Source organism: Phalacrocorax aristotelis, chromosome 3 (genome assembly GCF_949628215.1).
Source record: "Phalacrocorax aristotelis chromosome 3, bGulAri2.1, whole genome shotgun sequence".
Taxonomy (NCBI): domain Eukaryota; kingdom Metazoa; phylum Chordata; class Aves; order Suliformes; family Phalacrocoracidae; genus Phalacrocorax; species Phalacrocorax aristotelis.
In genome coordinates this window covers 94,090,475-94,118,391 of record NC_134278.1, presented here as the reverse complement: position 1 = coordinate 94,118,391, position 27,917 = coordinate 94,090,475, and the positions used below count along the sequence as shown (strand labels likewise).

The following is a 27,917-nucleotide window of genomic DNA, read 5'->3' as shown; positions in this document are numbered from 1 at the left end:
CCAGAAGACCATGCCACAAGGTATCCAACCATCTCTAATGGCTATAAATAGCAGACTGGGATGCTATACTCCAGGCATGCATGTATGGTTATTGTGTGGACCTGTGTAAGAAATGTATATACTGGCTCCATATACATACGTACGTATGTGATGCGGTTGCATACTGTCCTGGCAGACCAAGTATACCTAAGCTGTTCTACCTTGCCCAGCCAATTGCAGTGCTGTGGTAGGACGGTGTTAGCTCCCTAAGCAGTGGTCCTCCAACCCATGGGGCAGATGTGCACACACGTCTGACGTACCGTCACTGCCTTTTCTGCCTCTGCCTGGGTTGTGCCAGCTGGCACTGCCTGTACTCCTCATCATGGGCAGCACAGCATGCAGTCGTGGGGTTGCAGGCTCCCCTCTCCCCTCCATGTCAGCTAGAGCTAGGTGACTGTAGTGGTGCTGTCAGGGCAGCAAGGAGGCTAAAAGGCAGTGCAGAAAGCATGATGCTGTTTGCAGCACTCTCTTAGCTCAGTGCCGTTGCCCACTGAGCAATAAAGTGCAGGGACAGCACTTGATACTGCACTATTTCACTCCAGTGTCTTGCAGGCAAGAAGCAATCCTGGAAAACGTTGCAGTACTTTGTTGGCCGTCACTGTGTTGTTCTTCCCGTTGCACAGAGCGGTGCACAGCTCTGCTCCTAGGGAGTGGGTGTGCTGCTGCTTGTAGCCTGCTGCAAGGTGGGCTGGGGCCAGAGTGACGGGCCTCTCAGTGTTGGATGCCACTACGCGTGGCATGAGCGTTTCCGTCAGAGCATAGTGCCAAGTTGTCTTGCCTGCCAGCACTGTGACACTGAGTGGCTGCAGCATGGAAATATATGTATGAATGAATTTCAAATGAGATACCGCTTAAGCTGATGATTCAATATGTGGTATCCTTTGTGGGAAATGGTGGGTAAAGACAATCCTCTTAGTCAGGGGAGTCTCAGATCAGGGCAAAACAAGTGTTATAGCCAGTTCAGACAAAAGAAATGGTTTTTGAGAAATGGCAGCCTCTTTCATGGTTAATGCTGCTTAGGTGTGAGCTTTCGCAATCACATTGTCACAGTGACAAACCTAGTCAACTGGGGTACAAGCCGTGCACATCACCATCAGTTCTGCAAAGGATTTAAGAAAGACTGTGCAGCTGAAGGTTTATCCACCCCAGTGGGGGATGATGGTATCTGCAGATGCATCATGGAAAATATAGCAAAAATGGGGTTCATGGTAAGTCTGCAGCTGCTGGCTGGGGGTGTCTGTGCGTGAGATGGCGCCCAGAAATTCTCAGGTGAGAGATGCTCGCCCCGACCAGCTGTTTAAAGGATGTTGGAAAGTTATTTCCATTCCCTCAGCTTAAAGTCATCGTACAATATTGTGGCTTTGCAGTGTAAGGCCCAGATATGGTTTTGGACATCTGCCATTTGAGTGACAGACTGAAAAAGATCCTAACTTTAGGGTGGGTATTTTTCCAGGTGATAAGACTTTCTTAGTAGCTCTACCTACTACTGTTTGTAGCAAAATGAAAGCGGTTTTCCCTGTACATGCCAGGGCTTGGGAAATAAAAGCTGTGATCCATAGAAAGTCAGAAATCAGGTAGATGGCTTAACACCCCAGAAGCACTTGAGAGCCACGCGTGATTATTGGATTGATTTAAGGCTATTAGAACTGCTTTACTGTCCTTCTGTGTGCCACGAGAACCTGCATATGTGTGTACATACGCAGACACATATACCCTATTAGCCTATACACATTTATATGTACATATGCATGTATGTGTACATCGTCTCAGAAACCAAAATGGAAGCGGCTTTTCCCCCAGCGCGTAGTGTTTCCATATGGTTTAAAGCAAGCGAAATCTACAGTTACAGTTGTGTGCTGCTGCAGGAGCCGTGTGAGCAGCCTGATTCTTGTATTGACGGCTGTAAGAAAGCAATCAGGTTGTCACAACAAATGTTCCTAGCCGTGTCCTAAAAGGGCTTCTTTAGTGTGAGGGGTTTGTGTCCAAATGGTTTTTCTCTGCTCTTGTTTAAGTGCCACTTCTGAAGAAATGTTGCAAATCCAGAACAAATCACGTGCTTGACATCAGGGATGTTGGAAAATTCACGCAACTGCTAAAATTCACACAGGATGGGCAAAGGGATGATGCCTGTTGTTCATTGTGATTTTTAAAACAGCCTTTGACTTATGATTTCCACTGTGTTTTTACTCGTCCCTTTTCTTTTCCAGGGGTTAAAACCAATTTTAGCTCTTCAAGCAACACAGGCTGTACCTCAGTGCCTGAAGCCCGTGTGTCGGCTGCTGGAAGCAAAAGGTCTTTTTCTCACAAGTAAGCAAAGCAATTTTTCCTGAAGAGTGAGAGAGTTGCTAGTGCAGAGAGAGACTACTATGTAAGGCCTTGCAGCTAATACATAAAATACCACTAGTGTGAGTTTTGAAACAATTTGGCTAACACTATGCTCTTGGGCAGCACTTACACTGATGAGAACTGTAATATGAGAAAGGGGAAAAAAAAGCTATATTTTTTGAGACCAAAACATGTCAGTAGGCCAGATCAGCCGACAGGTATTTTTTTGTTGTTTGTTCATAACAAGTATGGGAGATACCCTCAGGTAAGACAGAAAAGACTTCAGCTGGAGTGGAGGAGGAGACAACTGGGTATATGTTGCTTAACAGCAGTACCTCTAAGAAGTTAACCTTAACCTTTTGGTCTTATCACTGTTTTCTCTTTGTAATAAACTGTCAGCTTGGCATGTCCCTTTCCAGGTCATGACCTTATTTTTTGTAGGAAGAAGTAGACAATATTGCCTTTGATGCTTTTGTATTCAACACCCTTGCCCAACCTTTCTGTGACTAAAACTATACGCAAATAAAAAAAAAAATATATAGATCAGTTATCTATCTAAACAAATCTTTCAAGAAAGATTTCTGTAAGATTTCTCCCTATCATTTGTGAAGTGCAAATCCAGAGAGCTTGTGAATGCAAGGGTGAGGACATTTGGGTGGAGCAGCGCACATTGTGCTCCACCCACAAAATCCCTGCTGGTTACATTTGTTGGAGTAGGTGCAAAGAGTTCAGATTGACAGGACGGGTTTCCTGCCCTTTGTGGAAGTGCTGGCAGGTAGGCCAGGCCGGGACTGGCAGTGGGATACCTCTATGCTTAAGTCACACAGATGTCTCTGAGGTCGGAGTGTGCCCCAGTGCACAGAGATCGGCAGAATGATGCTTAATGAGCAGTTTCCTATCTGTGTCATGAGACTGTTAGAAAAATAAACATTACCTAAGCACTCTCTAGATTAAATCTAACCAGTAAAGGTACTGGACAGGGGTGTGTGTGTGTGTGTGTGTGTGTGAAAAATACTAAGTATAATATGAAGCCCTAAAATCACCTTACTTGCAGTAAGATTCTGTATCATTGCATGTATTTCTGTGCATTTAAATGTAACTTTAAATTAGAGCATCCTGACCCACTTAATTAGACAGAAGGCCTCTGTAATAATGCTCCTTCAATTGCATTGCTGCGTTACGCACAGTCTATGTGAATTCTGCCTCACCCAAGAGTTGATGCTGTACTGTACGAAGTGGAAGGAGAGGTCTCCTTTGCGATATGTTCTCTTTTAACTGTTTGACTCAACTTCCTCTGAAAAATCTCAGTGTTGTCACAAACCACAGTCCAGCACTTCATTGTAAAATAATTATAAAATCACCCAAACCACAGCAGTGTGATGAAGGTTTGCAGCAGCCACCTTCCTTATAAACTGTTCCATTTTCAGAGGAGGGACGAAACCAAGTTAGGGAATCTTGAGGAGAGTTCTTGCTTCATAGTGCTGTGGTATTTAAATTTTTATGTTCAAGCCTCTTTGGTTGGCTGGATTTGCCTTCTTCTTTTCTGAAACCAGCCCGTTCATTACAGTTTAGAAGAACCAATTCCATGAGAGGATGTAGGTAGCAGTGTAGCAGTGCAGGAAGACAAACCAAGTGAGCAAGCGAGGAACCCACCTTGGGAAGCTGTGCTCAGAGCACCTCAGTCCTTTGGCAGTTGCCAGCAGCACAGATACCAGTTGCTTTCAAGCCCACAGTCGACAGTCAGGTTATTTAATAAAGAGTGGGAAAAGAAAGGTAGATACGTATGAGGGAAACTGGAAGGAAGGAAGGAAGGAAGGAAGGAAGGAAGGAAGGAAGGAAGGAAGAAAAAAATCTGTGGTTTTCTTTGTCTATTTTAATACTATTTCAGCCTGCTCACAGTAGGGTTTGAACTATATCTAAGCAAATGAATGGTCAGGCATTGGAACAGGCTGCCCAGGGAGGTGGTAGAGTCGCCATTCCTGGAGGTACTTAAAAGATGTGTAGATGTGGCACCTCAGGGCATGGTTTAGGAGACTTGGTGATGTTGGGTTGACAGTTGGACTTGATGATCCTAGGGGTCTTTTCCAACCTTAATGATTCTATGGTTCTCTTCTATGATTCTATGAATAGTTGACAGTGGCAGCAGAAGCACCCTCTATGCCAAAGAGAGAAAGGAACAGTGGCTCAAACAAATCGGTTTTCATCACACACTGTGATCCCTCAGGCTGCTTGCCAAGGAGCATGAAAGCAGTCTTAGAGCAAACCTCCACGAGCAGGCATCTCTCTGCAGGTCTGGCCAGGGAAGGCTGAAGCGTGGTTCTTTTGGCACTAGCCCAGGCTGCAGTCCTCTCATTACTTAATGGAGTCAGAGGTTCAGGGAATGTGGATGATCTGGTGGAGTCAGTGGGAACCGTGCTAGCCACAGAGAAACGTGAAAATGGCCACCGTTTCCCTAGATCACATAATTCAGACTGAGAGCCCCACAGTCAGTGAAAGAGTGTGCAGTGGCTGATGACTTCAGGACTTTCTTCCCGGCCACTCACAGTTATCTACCTGTTTTAGTGTGTAGACAACTTTGTGCGTGAAATAAGACACATAATGAGTTGTGTGATAAAGATAATCCAGTATGCTTTAACCATGTTGGTTCTCCTCCAGTTGTGGCCTTCATGGTCAGAATAATGGATCCTTATCCAACAAGTCCAGACCCAGCCCACCTGCTTCCCGTGAAAAGGTCCCTTTGTCAACACTGAGCAAAAACCAGCCGAGTCCTGCGAACACCCGTCAGAATTATGGGGCTTCTTTAGCCAGCAGAAGCAACTCAGGCTCAAACAAAGGAAGTGACAGCAGCCAAGTGACGAGGCAAGTCTTTATTTCAGCATCCTGGTGTTCAGCACACTGACTTACCTTCTCTGCACGCAAATGGGGCATCAGCTGGTTGTCTGGCTTGCCAAAGGGGTCGTGTTGCTCCTCAGCATGGGTGTGACTCTTCATATTGGTGGCTCGACAATCAACAGTGTGCTCTATCCCATGTAAAAGTTTGACTGTTTCAGTACTGTAAAATTCAAGGTTACTTTTAGTCAAAGCGCTTTGTAGCTGGTTTTCACTCCAAGGCAGGCTCCTTTCCGTGGTTTTATGCTGTCAGTTCTCATGTGGCTTTCCTGGTTCTTTCACAGAAAGGTCCTTTCAACTTTGGAGAGAGTTGGGTGGGGTTGTATAGAAAATATTGTATGCTCGGGTGAAAATTCACCCTGCCCGGCCTTAGGTACCTCTGCGTGCAGTTTCCTCTACAGGGAAGAAAACTAATACCTGCGGGAGCGTGCAACACGTATTGCAGAGAAGAAATTGTTGTTTCTCTCCCTCCCTTTCTCTCTCTTTCCTCCCACCCCAGGCAACTCAACAGCCAAGCATGTCAGATACACACCTAAAGCTAGACAGGATTAATGTAGGTTTCAGGGTGCTCGGCTTCTTAACTCACATGTGGAGCTGAACTCAGTCTGTACGCTTCCTTACCTGGCTGTGTCTGCAGCTGGGTGCCCTTGCCAATGGCCCAGCTGCCTGCTCTTGGGCACCGTTTTGGGTGAGGAGATGGCTAGGTGTTTTAAAGTTAAATGTCTCATTTGAGGTAATGGCACTGAAAACAAGTATGATAAATAGTAAATTTTGTACTATAGCCACAAATCAGCCATTTTCTCAAGTACTTTGGTTTGCCAGAGGGAGTCACTTGTGTGGACACTGAGGAGCCCAAAATGAGTCAAGCGCCATATCAGTCTATGGGATGTGTTCCTTTTTGCCAGGACTGAAGAACTGTAGGAGTGATGTTATGTGATGGTGTGATGGTTTTTTTCTTTTCAGGCGATCAGGGAAATCTATTTCTTGTGGTCACAATTGCAGCACTAAGGCAGAAAATCCGGAGCGGTATTTGACTCCTCTGCAGCAGAAAGAAGTTACAATACGGCATTTGAAAAAAAAGCTGAAGGAATCCGAGTGCAAAGTTACAGAAAGGTATATTTCACTTCAGAAATAAGACTGGACAAGATTTATTCAGGAGCATTAAGGGATGGGAGTCCTGATCATTTGTACTCTTTTCTTGACCATGTAAAGTTTTCATTAAGAGATTTGAAATATGGTCGGGCTGATTAGGTTGTTTTCAGGTATTTAAGGTTTCATTGTGTGCTCAGTGAATATGTACCGTGCACTTTTGTTACAAATATGGCTGTCTCTTTTTCCCTTTTTTTGAACTTTCCCGATAGAAGACTTTCAAAGGATAGTTCTTCACCAGCCTACTTTAGCACTGAGACCTTTTATACATAAAAAAAGTTCCACCTCACTCAGAAAATACGACCAAAAATGTCCCCCTTTTCCCCTAATGAAAGAAAAGCTCTGACACAAGCTAGTGTGCCCGCTTGTGGTTTTGTTGCTTAGATATGGACTTTTTTGCAATAGCACTTTGTATGGATGCTAAGCGAAGAAGCAACAATGTACATTACACAGCAACAGATGTTCTCTCTTTTACTAAAGCTGTGCTCTGAGAACTGGCTTTCCAGCACACACAACCCAAGCGGGCACAACGGGTTGTTTGAATGGAGCCCCAAGGTAGAGTCCCAGGGACCCCTTGGTCCTGCTTTGGGTGGCCCAACATCTGTACCTGTGAGGGCTGGATCTCACGCAGGGGGCCCTTCTCCCCACTTGCTTGCAAGTGAAGGCAGAAGCCTCTGGATCCATGCTGGGCTGGGGGGGTGCAAAGCAAGCCGGGTGCAAAGCAAGCCAGGTGCCTGCAGCCCTGAGCCATCCTGCTGTCTGAGGCCACTGTTGGCTCTGGCTATACGTGACGAGCTGCTGGCAGGCACAGGGGACACATCCAGGCAGCTGTTTGTCATTTCCTCCAGGGTGAGGCAGTAGATGAGATGTTAAGCGCTGTACTGGTTGGACCTAACCCAGAGGCCACCACTTTCACCTCAAAGTGTCCAGGATCACAGCATAGCCCACAAGGCTGCTGGCTGTGTGGCAAGGTTGGTGACTCCAGCTAGGAATCAGCCAGTGTGTCTTGGCAGCCAGCTGACATCTCTGCCAGTTCTCCCAGAGGTGGCAGCAAATGATGCATGGAGGAATTTGCTTCTTCCTTGGAGCATCTTTGCAGCATAGCCACCCCAGTGAGGTGGAGCCTCACGTTGACTCTTTAACTAGGCAGTCACCAGAAGTGTTACGATATTTTTATTTTGCTCCAGGGAAAGAGAAATCGAAAAGCTCAAAGCTCAGGTGGAACGTATGAAGGAAGACTGGATCGAAGACGAGTGTAATCATGTGGAGATGGAGCTGAGCCTCTTGGAAGCAAGGAGGGAAATTAAAGAACTCAAGCAAGTTATTGAGAGCATGAAGAACAGCTTGGCTGAGAAAGACAAAAAATTTCAGAAATACTTCCTAGAAATAAGCATTGAAAACAAGAAACTGGAATCTTTGGTGTCGAGCATGGAGATGGCCCTGAACAGCTCTGTGAGAGATGAGCAGCGCCCGGAGTACACGTGTGACTCTGAGGGGAAGCCGTTGTGTACTACGATGCCAGACAGCCCCACCACAGAGGACCAAGCTCTGGAGGAGCTGGCAGATAGTGGGCTGTTTCTTCATGAGGACACAGCTAACGGGACTGATTTATTTGAAGAGAGTTTGACCACCACAACCCCTGAGTCGAGTGAGCCAGCTCCCTCCAATTCTACTGTGAATCAAGAGATGCTTGAAAATGTTCTGGATGAAAAACTAACTTTTTCCCGGGAGGAGGAGGAGAAAGTCAGAAACATGATGGTGGAGCAGACCATCCACACTGATGTGGTGCCATATAGCCTAGAAGGGGAGCAGTTCATTCAAAACATGTTCAGAGCTCAGAGCTCAAGATGCCTGTCCTCTAAGCCCGCCTTCTTCACTGAAGGAATTGGGTCAATTTCTCTTGAAAGCCTCAGTGATTCTGGTATCGTAGCGGACTTAACTCCAGGTGAGCCAAACTCGACCATCCTTTTGTCTCCTGTGACACCTCCATGCAGGAAGGTGGAGCACGGAGTTAATGAAAACCATTTTGTGGAAGAACTTGATTTTACAGAACCTCATGATGATGAAGTCTTTGGGTACGTCAATACTGTTTCTCAGACAGGAATAAAGAAGAGATACTGGAGCAGCAGACTCGCCAGCGATCTGGCTGTAGCAGCCCCTGTTGTACCAACTATCATGCGGCCTTTCAGTACTCATGGAGCAGGAACAGATCTCATTTACAGTACTAGACCATTGTTTTGCAGTTCTGTCCTAGTCCACCGTTTTGCTCTTGACTATTTGATTTGCCCTATAAATCGGTTTGAAAACATGTTACTTGTTTCAGAATGGAAAAGGTAAAGCCTTTCTACAGGATGTTTGTAACTGGTGTTTTTTGAGAGTACTGCTGCCTACAGAAATAGTCCTCCTGCTCCCAGTCACCATGTTCCCCACCCCCCCACCCCACCGCGCTGGTGTCTTTCTGGTGCCAACATATCTGCACAGTGAACATGACCAGGGAGATCAAGGAGAATACAGTGAGTTCTCTTTCATGTTTGGTTGCTGAATGTTAATTTGTTGTTTGTTAAGCTCAATGAGTTTCCCTGGCTGCTTCACTGTGCAAATATACCAGCACTTTGCACTGGCTCAAGAGTAGCGTGAGACGTGCACGGGAGCAAACGGCCAGAGAAAGGTGGGCTATTTCTTTAGGCAGCACTAACCTAAAACTTTTGTGAAATTACAGTGTTGAGTGACACGGAGGCTTGTTCCCGCTAAGGATGTCACACATGTATTCCAGAGAGCATGCTAGTGTTATCCATTCGTTGTCCAAAGAGTCAGTTCAATTTAGAGGTAAACCCCCTATTCCCCAGGCAGTTTCCAGCACATTGTTTGTTCCTGTCTTGTGTAGTGTTCTTCTCAGTTGTACAATTGCTTGAGTGTTTCACTGGTCTTGTGTGTTTACAGGGACTGTAACCAAAAAGGTACTTTGTTGAGAGTCTTGAAACGTGTTAGAAAGATAAGTATAGGTGTAGGTACAATTTGAGTGTTAATGTTGTTTTAAAGTTTTAATGTGTTGGAATGTTGTAGTCATATGAGCCCTTTGAAATGTATTGTGCTTTAGCTTATTGTTTATTTAATTCTTTCATTGTAAATTACCTTTATAATCACAAGTTCAATGAAGCCTGTTAGAAATGGTAAATGTGTGAGTGTTTTATTGTAGCAAAGCCATATAAAATAGCCGGTCTCAGCTGAGCTATTGGGCACAGGCAGAGCTGGCAGAGGCACTGTATCAGGGCATAAGGAACCATCAGGACCCAAAGAAGAGAATTCTGCTGAGAAAAACTTCATTACAGCTCCAAGCATAAGCACTCAGGCAGAGAAAAAGGCTCCAGTTGGTCGGTGGACACACATGCCACCTGCATGACTGCACCCATGCTGAGTTAACAAATGCAAGTGCCTAATCTTTAATTCAATGCAATCTTCCAGAAGCTTGTAACTGCTCATTTCTGTGCTGCCAGGAGAGTGTCAGTCTTCCCGGCATTTAACAGAAGTCCAGAATACCTTGTTTAATTAATCTGAGAGCCATGCAGTCTCAGTGTGCCCGCTGAGATGCCACTGTGACCATCAAACCACAAATTCTTCCTGTCCAAAACTTGAAATCCGTGCATAGTTCAGAGGAGGGCAATGCTAACCAACAGGCGACATAGCGGTGTTTGCCTGCCTCCACCCAACCTTTCAACAACACCTCTGGCCGGTTAAACCTCACTGGCTTCCAGCAAAGCAAGTGTAATATTTCTCTGTGCAACCCAGAGCAGAAGAAGCCTAGTGAAGCCAGACAACGCCATGCACTGCCCTGCCGCTTTGGGGAAGAATGGAGTTATTAGCCACAAGGAAGGAGGAATAGTTGGCCAGCATGTGGGGAGCATTTGCAACACTCAAGAGGGTGACGTGCACCAATGCTTACAGAGGCAATTCAGAGACCTTTTGCATCCTTGTAATGCCTGGGTTCTGAATTACTTGTGTTTGCAACAGATTCTCTAGTGTTCATTAAGCATTTCACTAAGGAAGAGGAATCGAACAGGCATGTTGATGTAACACAGGCTCCAAGAGTTCACAAAGATGAGAACACGAGAGCGCCTTGCTTCCTCTGCCAGCAACTTCCTCTTCCACGCTCACCTACCTTGTTGGGTTCCTGCAGGCCACTTGACTTGCCTTATGACACTACTGCAATACATAGTTGCTGCAAAGTCACTTTCAAAAGCTTTTCTTTTAAGTACCTGGGCACAAGGGCCAAAATTAATAGGTTGGCGGGTGGAGGGGATGGGACTGGAACACATGACACAACATGCCTTATTGCTACTTCAAAGCATGTCTGTTCAAGGCTGAGAGCTTGCAATATTTTATATGTGATTTTACCATCTTTATCACAATTTTGGGTTTCTCTTTAACAGCCACTATTGTTTAAGTGATCTTTGCTTTGAGTGGTGGTGAAATAGAGCATAGTTTAGAGGACTAGTTTAGATCTTCAGTTCTAGGAGAGAGATTCACCTGTGACTACGTGGGTGTCTTTTGCAGCAAGCAGGCAACAAAGCAGTATGAACCTACACTTACATTTAAAATGTCAATAGGCTGAACTCATTTCAAACCATGTTTTGGACGTGGTCCATGTTTAAGACACAAGGCGCTAACACCAGAATAACGTCAAAATTGCTTCTTGCCCTTAAAAATCTTCTGTCCGCTCAACTCTCGTAAGTTATTTAACTATGCTCAGCAAGAGAGTTCCCGTCACATTCCTGATAGAAGTCCGTGCTCTGATCTCTACCTGAAATACAGCTCGCTTCCAAGCTGCCACCTTTCCTCCTCCATCCTGCAAACATGTAGACAGCTCAAGGTACCCTTTGTAAGAAGAGGCCTGAAGTACCACGATAAATGCTCCAGTCCCAGACTTTGTGGGACTGGCCTTTGCTCCCCGATCCACAGAGGCTATCCCAGTTGTTGTGACAAATGTACCATCTTGATTTTTCCCCATCTACTATTTGGCTTTACTCTTAGTCATGATTCACCTGGATCCTGCTGCTGCTGTATGGAGCAGCTAGGGGAGGACCATTAGCCTCCAAAGAGTTCAATAAAACCTCCTCCTTTTTCTGAGTTGAGAAATTGTTCATACCATACTGAGGCAAGAATTGAAGTCTTGCCTCAAAGTGTGCAGGTGGGGAGGACAAGCAGGGCATAGGTTAAGGGTCAGGTAGCAGGTGGCTGCTTGAATTCATGCTTACAGGGTAGCACAGGAACCAAGGCGGCTCCTTCCCTGGTTGAAGCAACACCTATTGATAATCCCATTATGCATTTCTCTTTCTAATCCAGGCTCAAAGAAGCCTTTCTTTAATATTCAGCTGAAGAGGTACCCAACATGCCTCTCAGCTGCTGAAAACACCGAGGCACAGGCACTGCCCACCGCCTCACCAGAGATTCACCTGCATGCTTACTTAGGTCCACCCACTCACAAGGCTCTTCTTCACTTCTGATCCCTTCCTCATTTTGCCTTCTTTCCCCCCCCAAATCAACTACCTCACCTAAATCCCAACCGCTAGAAATGCGCTAAAATTGAACCACTGTTTTATTTATGTCCTACATGAGCAGAACAGGGGAGCATTTTCCTCCAAAACCCTTCAGACAAATGAACATGGGGCATTGCAAACACAAGCAACTATAGCGCAGGAAAACATATGAAACCAATGCATGCTGTTTTGACATACAGACTACCAGCTACGAGAGCACTGTACCCTTTCTGGCATTATGTCAGGACTTGGTAGAGTAGATGGGAGCAATTCCTAGAGCAGTTGTGCTCAAGTACAGGCAGGGAAATGGAGGGAAGAACAGCAAAACAGTGTGAGTACGCAGCAGGAGAGGGCAAAGCAACGCAGGAGGGCTGATGTGCAGGAGGTGGCAGCACCTAATCATTTTTAAAACGGCTGAAGGCTCAAAAAACACGAGCATTCTCATGACGCAGTCAGGGGCTTTGTTTCTAACTTCTTAACTAGCCAATGTTTTGTTATTTTTAATAAATAACATCTAGTTGCACCTATTTTACATTGTCTCAAAAATAGCAATAGTAAGCACTAAACTAATTTTTTTAGAAAGATGCGGTGTCGCTTCCAACCTAAACTAGGCAACAGGTATTAGGTTTCCCTGCCCTGTGTCAGCAATAGGGAAAGAATTACGACATGTGCCTCCTTGCTTCATCGGTGTGGTTAAAAGGACAGACGCGGATTGCTATTAAAGCTTATTCACAGACTTTCTTCTTATCTCCAATCCACCATCAGATACTTTAGAGGTGTGTACTAGGAGCAGATTTGCTTGCCATACTGCTGTTCAGTCTGGACAGACTGTAGTCATCGATTCTACTCCAGCCAGAACACTTGCGCAGAAGATACACACAAAAGTGCATATTGTTGCTTTCTAAAAGGTATTTTAAAATTTCACATTTCTCAATGACTTCTTTAATGTCTAAAAATTGCTGTCAAATCAGTTGGTCTGTGCAAGGTTTTAAGCAGCATGACAAGCATACTAAATATTTTTTAAAACTTTTCTCCATGACAAAGGCCATTCAGAGTAAGTCTTACTGTCTTTACTTTCTCAAGTACTTCTCTTTTAAGCAGAACTTGTGTCTTACAACTTAGTTAAAAATTCTATTTTTCGAGGCAGAGGTGATCTAGTCCCCCCGCCCCTTCCCATTCTGTTACAACTTCACAGGACCCTGGATACACAGGGAACCCGCCTCAGGCACAGGATTTGCTGTCCTCACTCATCTGCCACAAGACAGCCCATGAATTCAGGGATAATAGCATCCGCACAGCAGAAGATGCAGGAGGTATTCACTGAAGTTCTGAGCTGCACCTAATAACCACATGGACCCTCCTCCTCCCACACACCTTGCCCTCCAGCAGACATTAACTTTTCTTCTTCATTAAACTACTGTTGTCTTCTACTGCCTATTTACCTTGCACGCTTTTCTGAGAGGAATTCCACTGTAAATACATACAGTAAGTGTACAAAAATGGAACCTGAGAAGTGCTGTTAACTGAACTGAGAATTTTCACACTTAGATGTATTCACAGGAGGACACCTTTTTTTCAGTTGTACTACCTATGCAACAAGTATACAGCGTGAGACTTTTTTTTCCCCGTAATGTAGGAAGTAGAAGAATTTCTGCTAGAAATACAAATTTACCAATACAAGTAAGTGATTGAATTGCTCCCCTACGTTCACAACATTAGCCTTCGTAAGAAAGGAGCAGCACGCACCACTGCTGTGTAGCGATGCCCCTGCTGTTAACCACTGTAGTGTTGTAAAGGGGCATGGTAGCACAGGGGCTGCAAGTGACAAAGTGACAAGAAATCCACTTTTGTGTTCAGCTGTAACTTGTGCTCTACCAGAGCGTACTCTACCAGGAGTACGTTGAGAGTCGTGGGTCACCTTTAACAAGTAATTTTCTTCTGCACGCGTCAATATTATCTCCCATGGAAAAATGTGAAACATTTATAAATACCTTTATGGAAAGGCAAAAGCAGACATTCTCGATCAGGCAGGAAGCAAAGGGTTCTTTAAAACTGTTTAATTACATGTTTCGGGTAAGCATAGACAATACAGGAGATTTACCACACTCTTAGGTATTTCCATTCTTTTCTCTAGGCTTGAACTATTCATTAAGGATGTCTTTCAGTCAACATCCTTGCTCAATCACTTTTGCTGCAAAGAAGGGTGCTGGAATAGGACTATTGCAGGAAACTTCATTCCATCAAGGCATGATTTTCTGTGGGCTTTTTTTCTCCTTTAATAACCACCTACTAGTCGTTGAAGATATTCGGAGAGAACCCTGCCTTCCAAGATGCCCTGAAGAATGTACTGAAACCAAACGGTTGGAGTCCTAGAAATGCTGCAGCCCTAGAAATACTTCAATCAATACCAATATGTATGTTGTAGAGCTGAAATTCTCTTTTTCATTGGCACTGTGCCACTGATGCCTGGCTTGTGTCCGGACACTTCTACATCAGTTTTGTTTTCTTCTTCTTTCATTAGCCTTTGGGCTTCTTCCCCCATTTTCTTTTGTTGCTGCGCTGCTTCTCTTTTTTTTTTTCCCTTTCTGCTTCCTGTTGTTGTCTGCAATTAAAGAAAATGTGAACTGCTAAAGAACACGAGTCCAATTTTCAGCATACTTTAAGTTCCTGTCAGAAATGGGTTATAATTAATAATTTGCCCAAATATTTTACAATCTAAAAGCCACTCAGTTCTCAAGGATTCAGTGTGTCAGGGAGAACGTAGGACAGTTGTAAGGCCCAGAGCTATTTAGACAAATCTAATGCTTCAAGTAACAATACTAGCTGTCTTTTTCAAAATCAGACCAAAACAATTTGACTTGCCTAGGACATTGGCTTGTGTCCCTCCTTCCCCTCAGCAGAGGCATCAGAAGCTATCCTCTTTGTAATGCAAGTACTACAAACATTTTCTTCATGATCAGATGAGGTGACAACTTCTAATGTTCCTTTTCATGTATTCAGCATCTGTGTTGTATTCTATTGCTCAGTACAGATAGAAACAATAGCCTTTAAGGAAAAAAAAAAAATTAAAAAATTAAAAATTATCACTGCTATAAAACCCCAGACATCACTACCTTCTAGCTCAGAGAATCTGTCGACAGAAATAGGTTTCTAATTTCAACAAATACATGGCTGACTAGAGCAAAGGAAAAAAGTAACCCCCAAATCCACTTGTTTTATTCCCCACTTCAGCTAGAACACATCACTGAGTGGCGCCGGGGCAACAACTGGATCCATACTCCAAGTGGCACGTTGCAGCTCTCTCCTCGATTGCATAAGTAGTAACAGAATGATGTTAGGAGGTTGCTCTGGCTTTGCGTTCAGTTTATTAGATTAGAAAAATCTGTCAAGCTGCTTGCAAGAGGGCTTAAAAATAAAAATGAAGCTTCATTAGTTTGAAAAGGTGAAATTTAACACAGATTCGGTACGAATAAAGATGTGCTTATTAAAAGAGAATCAAGAATTCTCATTGACAAGGCCGTAAGGAGTTAACTTTCAACATGCCTAAACTACCCGTGCGCATCCACATAAGTGTGTAAAATGCAGAGAATTAAAAGCTGTCATCATTGGATGCAGCCGTGTCTGGTAGATGCCAACTATGGACAAACTGGGCACACAAAACTTAGAAGTATTTGAGGTACAAAGGCTTCATGTTATCTTTGGACTGGGCAGGACAGGAGAGGGACTGCACTTATTCAGTACCTTCACGGTTTCCCTTCATTGATTATTAATGGCCAGAAGTTTCCCTATGCACTGTTAAGCTGCTCTGCTAAGCTGCTCTGCTGTCTGTCATGGAAGAATGAAATTAGTAATTTGCATCAGGATCTACCTCCCAAGTTAACGGAATTCCCAACGGTGTTTTTGAGGTGATGACCCACTGTTGTACATTCCACCAGAAGGCCAGATAGGTGACAGTGCTGTCAGTCTAGCATATGCAGAGTAATAATGTTTGCCACTTTACAGTAGCAGATTTTTGTATGTTCCCTGCACCTCTGAACTGATGCAGAAAGGAAGACGGTATATGCGCACTAGCCTGCATGTAAAGGCAGCGGTATTCCAAAAAGCCACATGAGGCGTTAAGCAGTGCTGCTATTCATTTGCAATTCTGAAGCGAGGACAGTCACAGCAGATCATGTTTCTGCCCCACCCTATAAACTGCACAACACACAACTCCTCTGCACAGAGAGGTGGTTTCCATGCACTCCGCTGGCTGAGTAATTTTATTGGACTCCAGTAGCATCCAAATGAGAGGAGACCTTCACATTACCTCAGACAAGGAACTGAAGTCACTGAAAAATAAATACAAGCAATAAATACAACCACAAAGTGATTACCTTTTCACTGCTCTTTTACTTGGTCATTATTCCAAACATTGATCTCTATTCCAAACTTCCTATGCGTATTCAACATAAAGCTACGACCTTTCAGGCTCAGAAAAGGTTTCGTTTCTCAATAAAGAGGCACCTATGATGAACTTCAGCGACATGTGACTCATTCTTTCTGGGTTCCAAAGCAAGAATTTGAGCGGAGTTTGGATGGAATGATGCAAGCTGTTTAAACCAGGGAAGTATTCATTCCTGATGTCAGCCTTGCTTTGCATTCCTAACACAATTTATGCCCGGAAAAACCCAACTCATTGGTTAACAGAACACTAATTATAATCACTGTTAGCACACTCTTAGCAGACCTTCTTATTCCAGCCTGTTTTTACTTACTGTAGACCTACTGAATAACTGTAAGAAGAACGACTTCATACTATTCTTTTACTTCAACACGATTATAAATGTACTGTTGCTGTACGCTTCTATGGGAGAACTTATCTTGGGCCGCATATCTCCGGGACACAGGGCTCTACCCACCCTGGGGACAGTGATGCACAGACATCAATATGATGGATACAAAATGTCCGTTTATTTAGCTGCGTCACACGCTTATATAGCTCTTCAGCTTCCTGTTCCTGCCACTCCTATGGGGAGGAGTCTACCTTTCCGTCACAGCCCGTGATCTTCCGGTCGCCGATCCCTGTCTATTCCCCTACATCTCCCCCTCCCCATGCTGCTAAAAGTTCTACAAAGCTACTTGCGTAAGCGGATACATATTGCGGTCAGGTCTATATTCATGTAACTCTTGCAGGCGCTCTTTGATTTGTCTTATAACACAGCATAACAATGGCAGCCCACAAGTAACCATGGTTACTACACACAACAAGATCCCCCCAATTATTACTATCCAGTCCCAGTTCATATCTCTCTTTTGCCGCCCTTTCCCAGTGTCGCTCTCGTTGCAATATTGCTTGCGATCTTGTCAAGGAGCTCATTTCTTTTCCCAATGGTACGGCTAGCATGAGGATCCATGTCTGCAGACCCTGCAAAGAGACAACTCAGAAAGGGATTATTCATTGTACATCCTTGCACAGTTCTGCTTTCACACACTTTGCAGGCACCCATTCTATGCGCCCTTCATTCTCAACCGCGGCGTAGCCCCTCCCCAGGCATCTCAGTTTCCATCCTCTCTCCCATTGCTCACTGCCTGGGAACCTTACTCGTACCTGCGGATAGCGCTCGCCTGCTTGAGCTTTGCCAAAGTGCTTCTCCACTGCTGTAACTTGTTCCTGCCCGCGTATAAAATGATTAAGCGAATATGATGCACGCATTAAAATAGTTTGCTGAGCTGCTATGGGTATAGCTCCCTTAATCCCCTCCCCCTCCCCAAGCTGTATTATTTTTGCTTTCAAGGTGCGATGAGCGCATTCAACTATTGCCTGCCCCGTGCTATTGTAAGCAATGCCGTGTTTTAATACAATATTCCAAGCTTTACACCATTCTTCGGTACTTCAAGCCCAAAAGCGTGGTCCATTGTCTGTTTTTATCTCGGTGGGCTTTCCAAGCCACGCCATTACCATGGTCCAACGCGCAGTCAACTGCGTTGCGGTCTGCTTCCGATGCTGAGTAGCCATGATGACTCCACTATATGTATCAATTGTAATCGCCAGGTGCCGTCCGGGGGCCAACTGTGGACATTCAGTAAAGTCAGTCTGCCAGATAGCATTTGCTTCCAGTCCTCGAGGGTTGACTCCTGCCTCCCACAATGGCGAGTGCTGACAGTAAGGACAGGTGGCTACTACTTCTCTTGCTGCTCTTATTGAGATGCCACACTCCTTTGCCAAGGCTTTAGCACCCAGGTGCAGTTTTTCATGCAGTTTCTTTGCCTCCGTCAATGTCCAGACTCCCGCGGCTGCCTCATCAGCCATGCGATTCCCCTCAATCAGTGGTCCAGGCCCCGTCTGATGACTGCGAATGTGAATTACTGTCACAGTTGCTCCTCACTGCGATAAAGCAACCTCTAGCATCAAGGCAATTTCCGTGTGTGGTACACCCTCTTGTTTCATGGACATGAATAGTTTATACACATATAAGGAGTCCGTGCACACATTTATATGCCGATCTATATCCTTTCGCAGGGCCATCTCTAGCGCTTTCGCTTCTAGCCACTGCACACTTTTACCCTGCTCCTCATACGTCTGGCGCATCCAACTATTCTCTTCTTTCCATGCTACCGCCGCTCTGTTCGTCTTCGAGGAAGCGGCTGTGAAATATGTTGGTCCTGGGTGAGGGGTATCCAAAACTCTACTATCCACACTCAAATCCACCACTTTGGCTGTCTCGGCCCACCTCTGTACCGTGGCTGTGACGATTTTCCCTGGGTATGAGTATACTGCCAATTGTATATCCTCTTCACTCTCTACCACCTTCTGCCATTTCTCCCCATTCCATGGCACTGTGAGCTTATCTGGCTCCTTCCCAAAGATTCCCTTGCTTTCCCGTCGCAGACGCCAAATCATTCCCCCGGCTACCTTGACTTTTGTGGAGAACGCATCCTTGGGAACCTTCTGATATACCCATCGCAGTGGCTTTTCTTCCCCTGTCCGTATTTGATATAGCAATCCTAATCCTCCACCGGTGGTCAGAATCCAACCTGCAATTAATTCCTCCTGAGGGTCCCACCGCCATACTCCTTCCTTTTGCATTCGACGTTCTATCACCTGCAACTGCTCGACTGCCTCAGGGTCTAAACTCCTGGGCTCCCATGGGTCGGTCCCTTTCAGCAACGCATAGAAAGGTTGCATCTCCTCACCGGTGATGCGCACGAATGTCCGCAACCCCTGCAGTGCTCCTACCAGCTTCTGTACATCGTGTAAATTTTTAACCTTAGGTGTAAGTTTAATAGGCTGAGCTTGTATGCAATCACCTTGTATTCTAGCACCCAGAAATCCACACACTGGTCCTCGCTGTACCTTTGCCTCAGCTACCTTGAGGCCCTGTCCCGCAAGGCCCCTTTGGGTGTCTGAAAAGACTTGTTCACACAATGCCTCGGTGGGCACAGCTATGAGGACGTCATCCATGTAGTGGATCATGTAGATTCTCTCCTGATACTGTTGCCTTACTTGCTGCAATGCAGAAGCCACATACCTCTGGCAGATCGCTGGAGAATTTTTCATCCCCTGCGAAAGTACTCTCCACTGCCATCTACTACCTGGTTCTGCGCGGTTCACCGCGGGCAGAGTAAAGGCAAATCTCTTTCTATCATCTGGATGTAGTGCAATACTGAAGAAGCAGTCTTTGAGATCTAAAACAATGACTCGCCATCCTTTCGGGACAGCACTCAGATCTGGTAGGCCAGGTTGGAGAGGCCCCATGTCCTCCATTTGCTGATTTACTGCTCTAAGGTCATGCAGCATCCTCCATTGGTTTTTATCTTTCTTTTTTATAGCAAATATAGGGGCGTTCCACGGGCTCATCGAGGGCTCTAGGTGCCCTGCTTCATGCTCTCGTTTTACTATAGCTCTTACAGCCTCTGTTTTCTCTGTTGTCAGGGGCCACTGCTCCACCCAGACGGGCTGTTCGGTTTTCCACACTAACCTGCGGTGACGAAGCCCCTCTGAGGCAGTGGCCCTTATGCTAAATTTTTCAACCCGATCCCCATCTGGGCAAGGGCGTCTTGCCCCAACAAGGGGCTTGCTACCCCATCTGCTACTAGTATGGTCACTACGGCCGTGAGGAGCTTCCCTGCCTCCTCGTCCATGACTTCGAATTTTACCGGGCAAGTACTAGTCCTCGTCTGTTGTTCTCCTCCTACCCCTATTATACGTTTTCCCATGGCAAGGGGCCAAGTTGGTGGCCACCGTTCGAGTGGCATCACTGTGACATCTGCCCCGGTATCCATTAACATTCCCAGGCATATCCGTGCCGGGCAACTCGGCTCTTGCGGGGTAATCATCACCTCCGCCATGGGTCTCTCGTCACAGCCTATGACCAAGGCCACGCGGGGGCTGCAACCTGCAAATCTTGCTGGTTCTGCTCCTCTGCCTGAAGGTTCACTCCCCCTTGGCCCGCTACGGTGGGCCAAGCTCCTGGCACTGGCACCATGATGGGGGCCATTTGACTCACAGGAGGCGCGAATCCCCCTTGCTTCGCCCTCCTTTGGCCGTTTCCCGGCTTTGTAGTTGGACAATCTCTTGCCAGATGTCCTGGCTTCCCACACACCCAGCACCTCCCTACTGGGCGCGCTCCTCCTCCATTACGTCCCCCCCTTTCCGCTAGCAGGCACCCAGCTTTAAAGTGCCCTTGCTGTCCACACAAGTGACATCTCGGCCCCACCCCGGCCGCTTGCACCATCACCCTTTATTCGCTTCCACAGTCAGGGTTCTGGCAGATGTGCGCTCCCACACCGCCATGCTGATTCAACGCCTCCTGGCGCAAGACATGCCTGATGGTTTGACCCAATGATGCCCCCACCGCCAGGGTGCGGAGGACATCTTGTGTTTGCGGATTTGCTTGATTTCGGAGGCAATCCATAAGGACTGCCTCCTTGGCTGCTTGTGGCAATTCTGATTCTATAATAGCCTTCTGCAACCTGTCACAAAACGTTGTAAATGGCTCTGCTAGTCCTTGCTGTATCTTTTGCCAAGGTTCCGCTTTTTTTTCATACCTGCCCACTTTGCTATACGCTCTGCGGGAACTCTCCGTTACCGCTTGCAGCTCCCTGCCCCTCCTCCAGGAGCTATCCGGACAGGGAATATCCCGGGCATCTCTTTCCTTACTCCATCGAGGCTACAATCTCTGGCTATCAGCCGCCAGTTAGGTAACTCGACTGTCGCTGGGGCGCCCCCTTCGTTAAGAGTCCTGTCTGCCTCCCAGTTACTTCCCCTAGTGCGCGCATAGCCTGCTGCAGCGGCCGCAGCACGTCCTCCGCGGACCCCTCCGGAGCTGCAGCGCTCCGGACCTCCCCTTTTGGCGGTCCCTCTCTTCCCTCCTTCTGATTGGTCCTCCGAGGCCCCGCTGCCTTATGCCTCTTTTTTGCGCGCTGCAGGCGATCTGCCCCGTCTTCCCACATGTGGGCATCGGTTTCTCCCCCAACTTCTCATTCGCTGCTACTCGAGGTTGATCTATACCCCCCCCGTCCTCCCCTCCAGGCACCCCAATCCTCCTCCTCGTCCGACTCCCATCTCAAGGGTTGCCCCGGCAGCCAGTCTCGAGGGTCGGGCAGAGGGCGGTGCCGCTGCCGGCGCTGCTTCCGGCGCTGGTCATCTTTCTCCTTCCGCTCCGTCACTCCCGCTGCGTCCGCTGGCACGTCACCCTCCCCGCGCCTGTGCCAAATCGTCCCAGGGGTATGCGGGGGGCGGGGGGCATTCCAAAGGTCCTGCTGGCTCAACAGGGAACACCGCCGCTTCCCGATCCACCTCTTTGGGAGCCTCAGACTGAGTAGTTGGCCAGGCTACTCCGTCCGAACTCTCCGCTTCTTCCGCATCCCCCGCGATGCTTGCCCCTGTCTGCGTCCCCACTGCCGATCCTGGGTCTATTTCCGGGCTACTGTCGCCTGTAGCACCGTGCAGGCACAGCCGCGCCTGCCGCCACGTCTCCTGATCATCCCGAGCTTTCAATAGTAACCGGTGTATCTTTCTCAGAGCTGTATGTACTGCCGTTTTCTCATCATAGCCCTTTCGGCTGACTCCTCTTTAATTCTCACCCAATTATCTTTATTAAATATGTCTGCGGGACTCCGTATGAGCCCCCGCGTAATCATCCATTGGATGGCCTTTGAGGTAGGCGCCTTCGAAATCGAAGTTCCATGTTCCTTCCCCAATCCCTTCAGTACCTTTACGACTGATTCCATGGCGCGCCCGCCGTCCTGCGGCTCCCCGTCCCACCCCTGCGTGCCCCAAGCTATCTTTTCCCCCCGGCGAACTTGCCATGCCGCCCCGCCGATCACGTCGGGGTCCCCACTTGTTGCTGTACGCTTCTATGGGAGAACTTATCTTGGGCCGCATATCTCCGGGACACAGGGCTCTACCCACCCTGGGGATAGTGATGCACAGACATCAATATGATGGATACAAAATGTCCGTTTATTTAGCTGCGTCACACGCTTATATAGCTCTTCAGCTTCCTGTTCCTGCCACTCCTATGGGGAGGAGTCTACCTTTCCGTCACAGCCCGTGATCTTCCGGTCGCCGATCCCTGTCTATTCCCCTACAATGTACAAAAAACATTTTCACACACGAGACATTTTATACAGTGCTGCTTATTCAGCCAAAGAGCATTTAGCTTGACTGTTCCTGTTGGGAAAAAAAATAAATTCGTTGGCATTTAGAAAGTCTAAAGGTGCAGATAGGTATCTACAATTTGCAGAAGCAACCAAGTTCTAACTAACTTCAATTAACTGAAAATCCAGTTTAAAGGAAAATCCCATTTTATCGTCCACTATGTTGATCACTGCCTGGAAAATTTGGGTGCATCTCAGCCCAGAATCTGCTGGGGAGTGGGGAAGAAAGAGACTACAGGAACTTTGCAGGCACTAGTAGCCTACTGCTCAGCACTGTCTTCCAGAACGCTTTGGTTTCCAGGAAGCCATATTGGGCTTATTTCAACTGCTACACATAAATACCAAGCCACCAGAGAAAAGGTCACAGGATATAGTCTTCCCTGTTACTTAACGGAACACAGCCCTCCATTTCTACACAAAAATGATTCCAGTCTAAGACACTTCCAGATATTAACTGAGCACCAATAGGTACCCAGACACAGGCAGCTAAGGGAGATCCTTACTTTTTCTGCACATGGATTTCATTCTCAATAAGCACTGCTGGAGTACAGTCAGCATTAACACTCCGGAGGGTTTGGGGAGACTTTGTCCCCCATTTAGCTGTCTGAAATCTTCAGATCATTTTGTAGACCAAGAGGCAGTCTTCTAGCATTAAGAGACTACAGATCAGTTCCTTACTACAGTCTCCTGAGAACAGAGGCAGGCCTGCCAAGTACTATGCCGAAATGTTAAATGTCAGAAGTTAATTACACCACGGATATATACTGCAAGAGAAACTGTAAACCCAGAAGGTATTGCCTATCAACCTTGCTAAAAAAAATCATCTGAGACTTTGTATGGAGTACTTGATTACTGTACTTGTAACAAGTAAGCGTAATACCTTACAAAAAGAATTACACAAAAGAACAAGACAGATCTATGTACATATACTACATCAAGTGTCCTAAACAACTCCACAGCTCAAGAGAAAAAAGCAAAGACAGAGCGCTAAAATATTAATAATTTTTAGATTTCAAAACAAATCCAAAATGCAAATCACGAGTGGGCTTTTCAAAGGTTTACAATCTTAGCCCCTTCAGTATGAAATTCTCCTTAAAAATTAACACAGCACTACTACTCTTCAGCAAGGAAAACCCCAACAATTCTCTCCTCCTTTTTTAACCGTAACATTCAATTTTGAGGTTTCAGACAATTTTTCATGTCAACAACATTTAAGTCAGAACATTTCCAAGCACTTCACCTGCATTATGCAATGTTTGTTCTTCCTAACGATTTACAAATCTAAGAGACATTTTACTGAAGCTGATTTAAAATACCCCCAAAAAACCAAGAAGATGCACGCTTCCAGGGTTGCGCAGTGATGAACTGTCAACAGGTTTCAGTCCCGGTCATTTATTTGTTGGAGCCCTAGCAGGTGAGCGTCCACTTTGTTGCTGGGCTCTGGCAAGGTTGCCACTTACATGGCAAAGCAAGCAGAGAGGCCCAGCGTTGGTGTGGTTGTGAAAGGGCTGCCAAGGGATTGATGTCATGGAAAAAGCCAAATGGCTTGGGAAATCTCTTTATTTTATGTCATTTTTCTTACCTTGGCATATCCAATCTCCCTCTGAGATGATAGAAGTGGTTCATCCTGCAATGCAGCTGCCCTTGTCTTGGGACGCATGTCCATCTGCGAGAGGTTTCTCAGCCCTGCTCTTTGCCAGTAGCTGTCATGTCCTGTCTTGCCCTGTCCACCAGCTGCCCTTGTGGCAGCTGCTGTGGACAGCTCATGTGGGTGGCGGACAAGCTGATCTACTGTGCAAATAAAGGGGATGAGAGGTTGCCTGTCTGGATGTGTACAGGTCTTCCCTACTGCCCTCAGGTATAAGGCAGTGCCACCCACCACCACCCAGGGACTTGCCCTACACGCTCAGCTTGTGTACAGACAGCTGTGCTCAAAATGCCTCAGGGCTCCTCACATCTCCTGAAAACCTCCCATGTGGCTCCCATCAGCCACCAAGTAGCCCCTGGTCACAGGGTTTGGCCACACCCGTGCCATTCACAGCTTTCTTCATCTGCCAACAGGAAGGAGTGAGGGCAGGAGGAAGAGCAGGAAGAAGGGGAGGGACAGAAGGAAGGAAAAGAGGGAGGGAAGAAGGTTGCATTTGGCAGCTACCTCCAGCAGCTAGAGCCAGAGCAGCTGACAGTCACCGTGGGAGAGGCTCACAATGTCCTCAGCAACTTCCACCACTTCTTTGCCCAGCGGCCTGGCTGTTCTGACAACTTTTCTAGATGTGCTCTTCATTCCTGAAATCGTGAGTTCTGGCTTCTTCCTGGGGAGGGCAGATCCTGTTTGCAGGGCATCCAGCACGCTTCATGCTGCAGGTGCCTGAGGGATGAGACCTCATACAAAGCATGTGGTTCAGGACCCGTGCCAGGTCTCTGAGACGTAGGGGTCTGAGGGCAGCCCCTGGTGCCTAGATCACTCTCAGAGAAAAGCACAAGCCCTGAGCTGGGAGCTCTGAAGCTCTCCTTTAGTCTGCAGGGGATTTTTGTGGTGTATCTGTAAACATTTTGTAATCTCCTGCCTAACAAAATGGAAGGGGTTGCTGGTAGGTTTAAACTAGGTTGCCAATTTGAGCCAATTAATTAATTGGAAGATGATTTTAGCAGCTGAAACAGGCGGAAGATAAACGGTTTGCTTAAAGCAGGGGCTAAAGGCAAGCTGAAGTAATTGTTCACAGCAGCAAAGACTCAAGGCTGCTGAAGCCATTCTGCTCAGCTGCAGTGTTCCCGAGCTGAAGACACAGAGCACTGGACCTGGGTGTGTGGGCAACAGTGGGTGAGCAAAGAGTGAACAAACACCTTATAACTTCTTCCCATATTGTAGTTTCCTTAAGCAGGAGAAGATCATAATCTTAATAGGTTTGGCACAGGTGATTAAAAGCAGTTGCTGCGAGCACTGACTAGAAGATGGAAAGTTTCAACTAAAGTCTTTTTCCTGTGTCTTCTGCCCATGAAGCCTGCTCTTCTCACAACAGTTTGAGAGGCTTGTTCCAAAGCCTGAGTACTTTCATCCAGCACTGAGGGGCTTGGCTGAGGGTTGTAGAATGGCACTCAGATCACTTAATGCTAAAACTTCAACTTTGCCCTTTGTGACCAAATCCTTCCTTGCCACCCAAGTCAGTCCACACTCCTGGGATTTACAGCACTTACTTCATTCTCCTAGCTGTCGAGCAAAGAAGAATTGGAGTAAAGCAGGCGTTACTGATGTATAAGGAGAAGTTTGCCTCAGCTCCTCCAAATACGCTCTGGGGACTTGGTCTCTGCCCAGGGCCTGAGAGCATGGTCTAGGTTTCCTGCAGCTGCATGAAGGTGGGTACAAAGTCCCTGTGGAGGTTCTGGTGGGGCAGACACTTGCCAGCCACCTCTACCACTGGGTTACGGTGGTCCTGGTGCTGAACATGCTGTTGGCATCAGCATATTACGGTCGTGGCTGTGCCTTGAACTGTTTGTAATCCCTTTCTCCAGGGGATTTGGCAAGGCAGCTTGCTTAATGAGTCGAAAATAAGCACCCTATCCTTTGGTTTGGGTAAGATCTGGAAATGTGCATCCTAAAGGCTAAGGAACCACCTGGGAAAGAAGAACGTTGCATAACTGGATTTCTCCATCTCTGGAGGCGTTATGACTCTAGGTCGTCCAGCTGTATTATCTCTGTGTACAAAAGGGGCAGCTGCCTCATATCACAGCATTCAGAAGGACAAAGAGTTTCTCAGTCCGTAGCGGAATCCAAGGTTGCCTTCAGTGGACTAATATGGTAACCACAAAAATATTTGTCATTTCAATTGCTAAGACAGATGCGAAAAAGCCAGAAGGTCCTGCCCGCAGCTCATACGATTGCCACATCGGGGTGCGCTGATTAAGAGCTACCATTTTTATTCTGTGAGGCTGGGTTTCATTCTTGTAATCTATTTCATTTGAAGAGTCTTCTGCATATCTGGATAGCCAGGCCTACGTGGAAAAGCTGAAACGAGCTGAAAGCAGATATGTTTGCTTTGTAAAGGCTATTTAAAAGACTTTTTTTCCTTAGACTGTTGTCCCCAACCTGCTGTGTGTTTATTGGAAGCCTCTTGACCCTTTCCTCAGTTTTATGACTCTTCTGAACCAAAGCCAGTAATCAAACCACGCAAACATACTTGTCTGAGTGAGAAATCGCATCCTGCAGAAAGGAGAGTTGGGGAGTGGTAAGAAATGAGAAGTGATACTTCTTCCCCCAACCTCTTATCTCACCCCACTTGTGTTGGATTTGAATGGAGCAGCGGTGAGGTTTTCTCCAGGACCTTTAGCTGCAACGCACTCATGGTGTCATTGCACGATTTATTACAGGGACTGGATTAGTTTTCAAGTGTCAGTCTTTGGTTGTTATTAGAGGCAGCAAAACAGCAGCACTTTGGACAACCTATTTGCACTCAGATATTTGCAAGGTCTCAACCGCATCCTTGATTTAATGTATCAATTTGTGTAATGTAACCAATGAACTTTCCTACAAATGTGGGTGACACAAATGATGTAACATTTTCTGAGTATTGTAAATCAGAAACGTTTTTCTCCACTTGCAAAAAGCCTCCAAGGAAATGGAAATGCCGTGACCTGTATGAGTTGGCACTTGGATGGTGGCAAAGGCTGGCCTGGGATACACTGGCGATCAGAATGCTCTTAGAGTCAGTGAGGCTGTCTTACCTCTGGAGATTTGCCTGCGAGCCCAAGACCAGCCAGTGATGAGGGATAGGTCCCCACAGCAGCACCAGTCTCCACGCAGTGTGCGTTAAGCCGAGAAACTCCTCATCATAGGATGCTGCATAGACTAAACTTTGCACAGGTTCAAGAAACAACTGGGCTGATTTGAGGCAGAGAAAAGCTGCTGAGTGTGTTGTAGTGCAAAGACACCGTTTGCAGCTCAACACTCTGCAGCATTGGACATTGTGCTCTCATCCTCTGGTGTAGGAATCTGCTGGTGGAGAAAAGGTAGAGCCTAGATGTAGCTGTCCTTGTGTTCCCCATCCCACCAAAAAACCCAAGGCAAACTCCCAAGCCTGGGTGAGAAGAATGGGGTCCCACCTGCTACTGGAGCAGCAGCTGGTGCATTGTGCAGCTCTGGTGTAGCCAGCGAAGGAAGACCCAAATAGCTGGAGCAGCAATACAAGTCCTCCTTCCCAGGAGAAGCTGGGAGCCCCAACCTTATTTCCCCTATCAGAGAGTAAAACTGGCGGTATTACCTCTCTCTCTTCAGCTTGTTCTCTCTCCTTTCAGGGTAACATTTTCACGTGGCCTTCATTAAGGCCATGTCTGTGCTGTTTGTGCAGC

General features: G+C 46.6%; 2 protein-coding genes across 2 annotated transcripts in view; one reads left to right on the top strand and one right to left on the bottom strand.

The window, feature by feature from the left end:
• LOC142055080 (small ribosomal subunit protein uS5m-like) overlaps positions 1-27,917 on the bottom strand; it is a 305,459-nt gene that overhangs the window by 42,297 nt on the left and 235,245 nt on the right. The window lies entirely within an intron of this gene.
• LOC142055671 (syntabulin-like) lies at positions 11-27,868 on the top strand. Its single transcript, XM_075089791.1, is given in 8 exon segments — positions 11-20; positions 2,247-2,346; positions 5,020-5,223; positions 6,217-6,366; positions 7,590-8,238; positions 8,240-8,297; positions 8,300-8,590; positions 27,864-27,868. Coding segments are annotated over 8 exon segments (1,467 nt in total).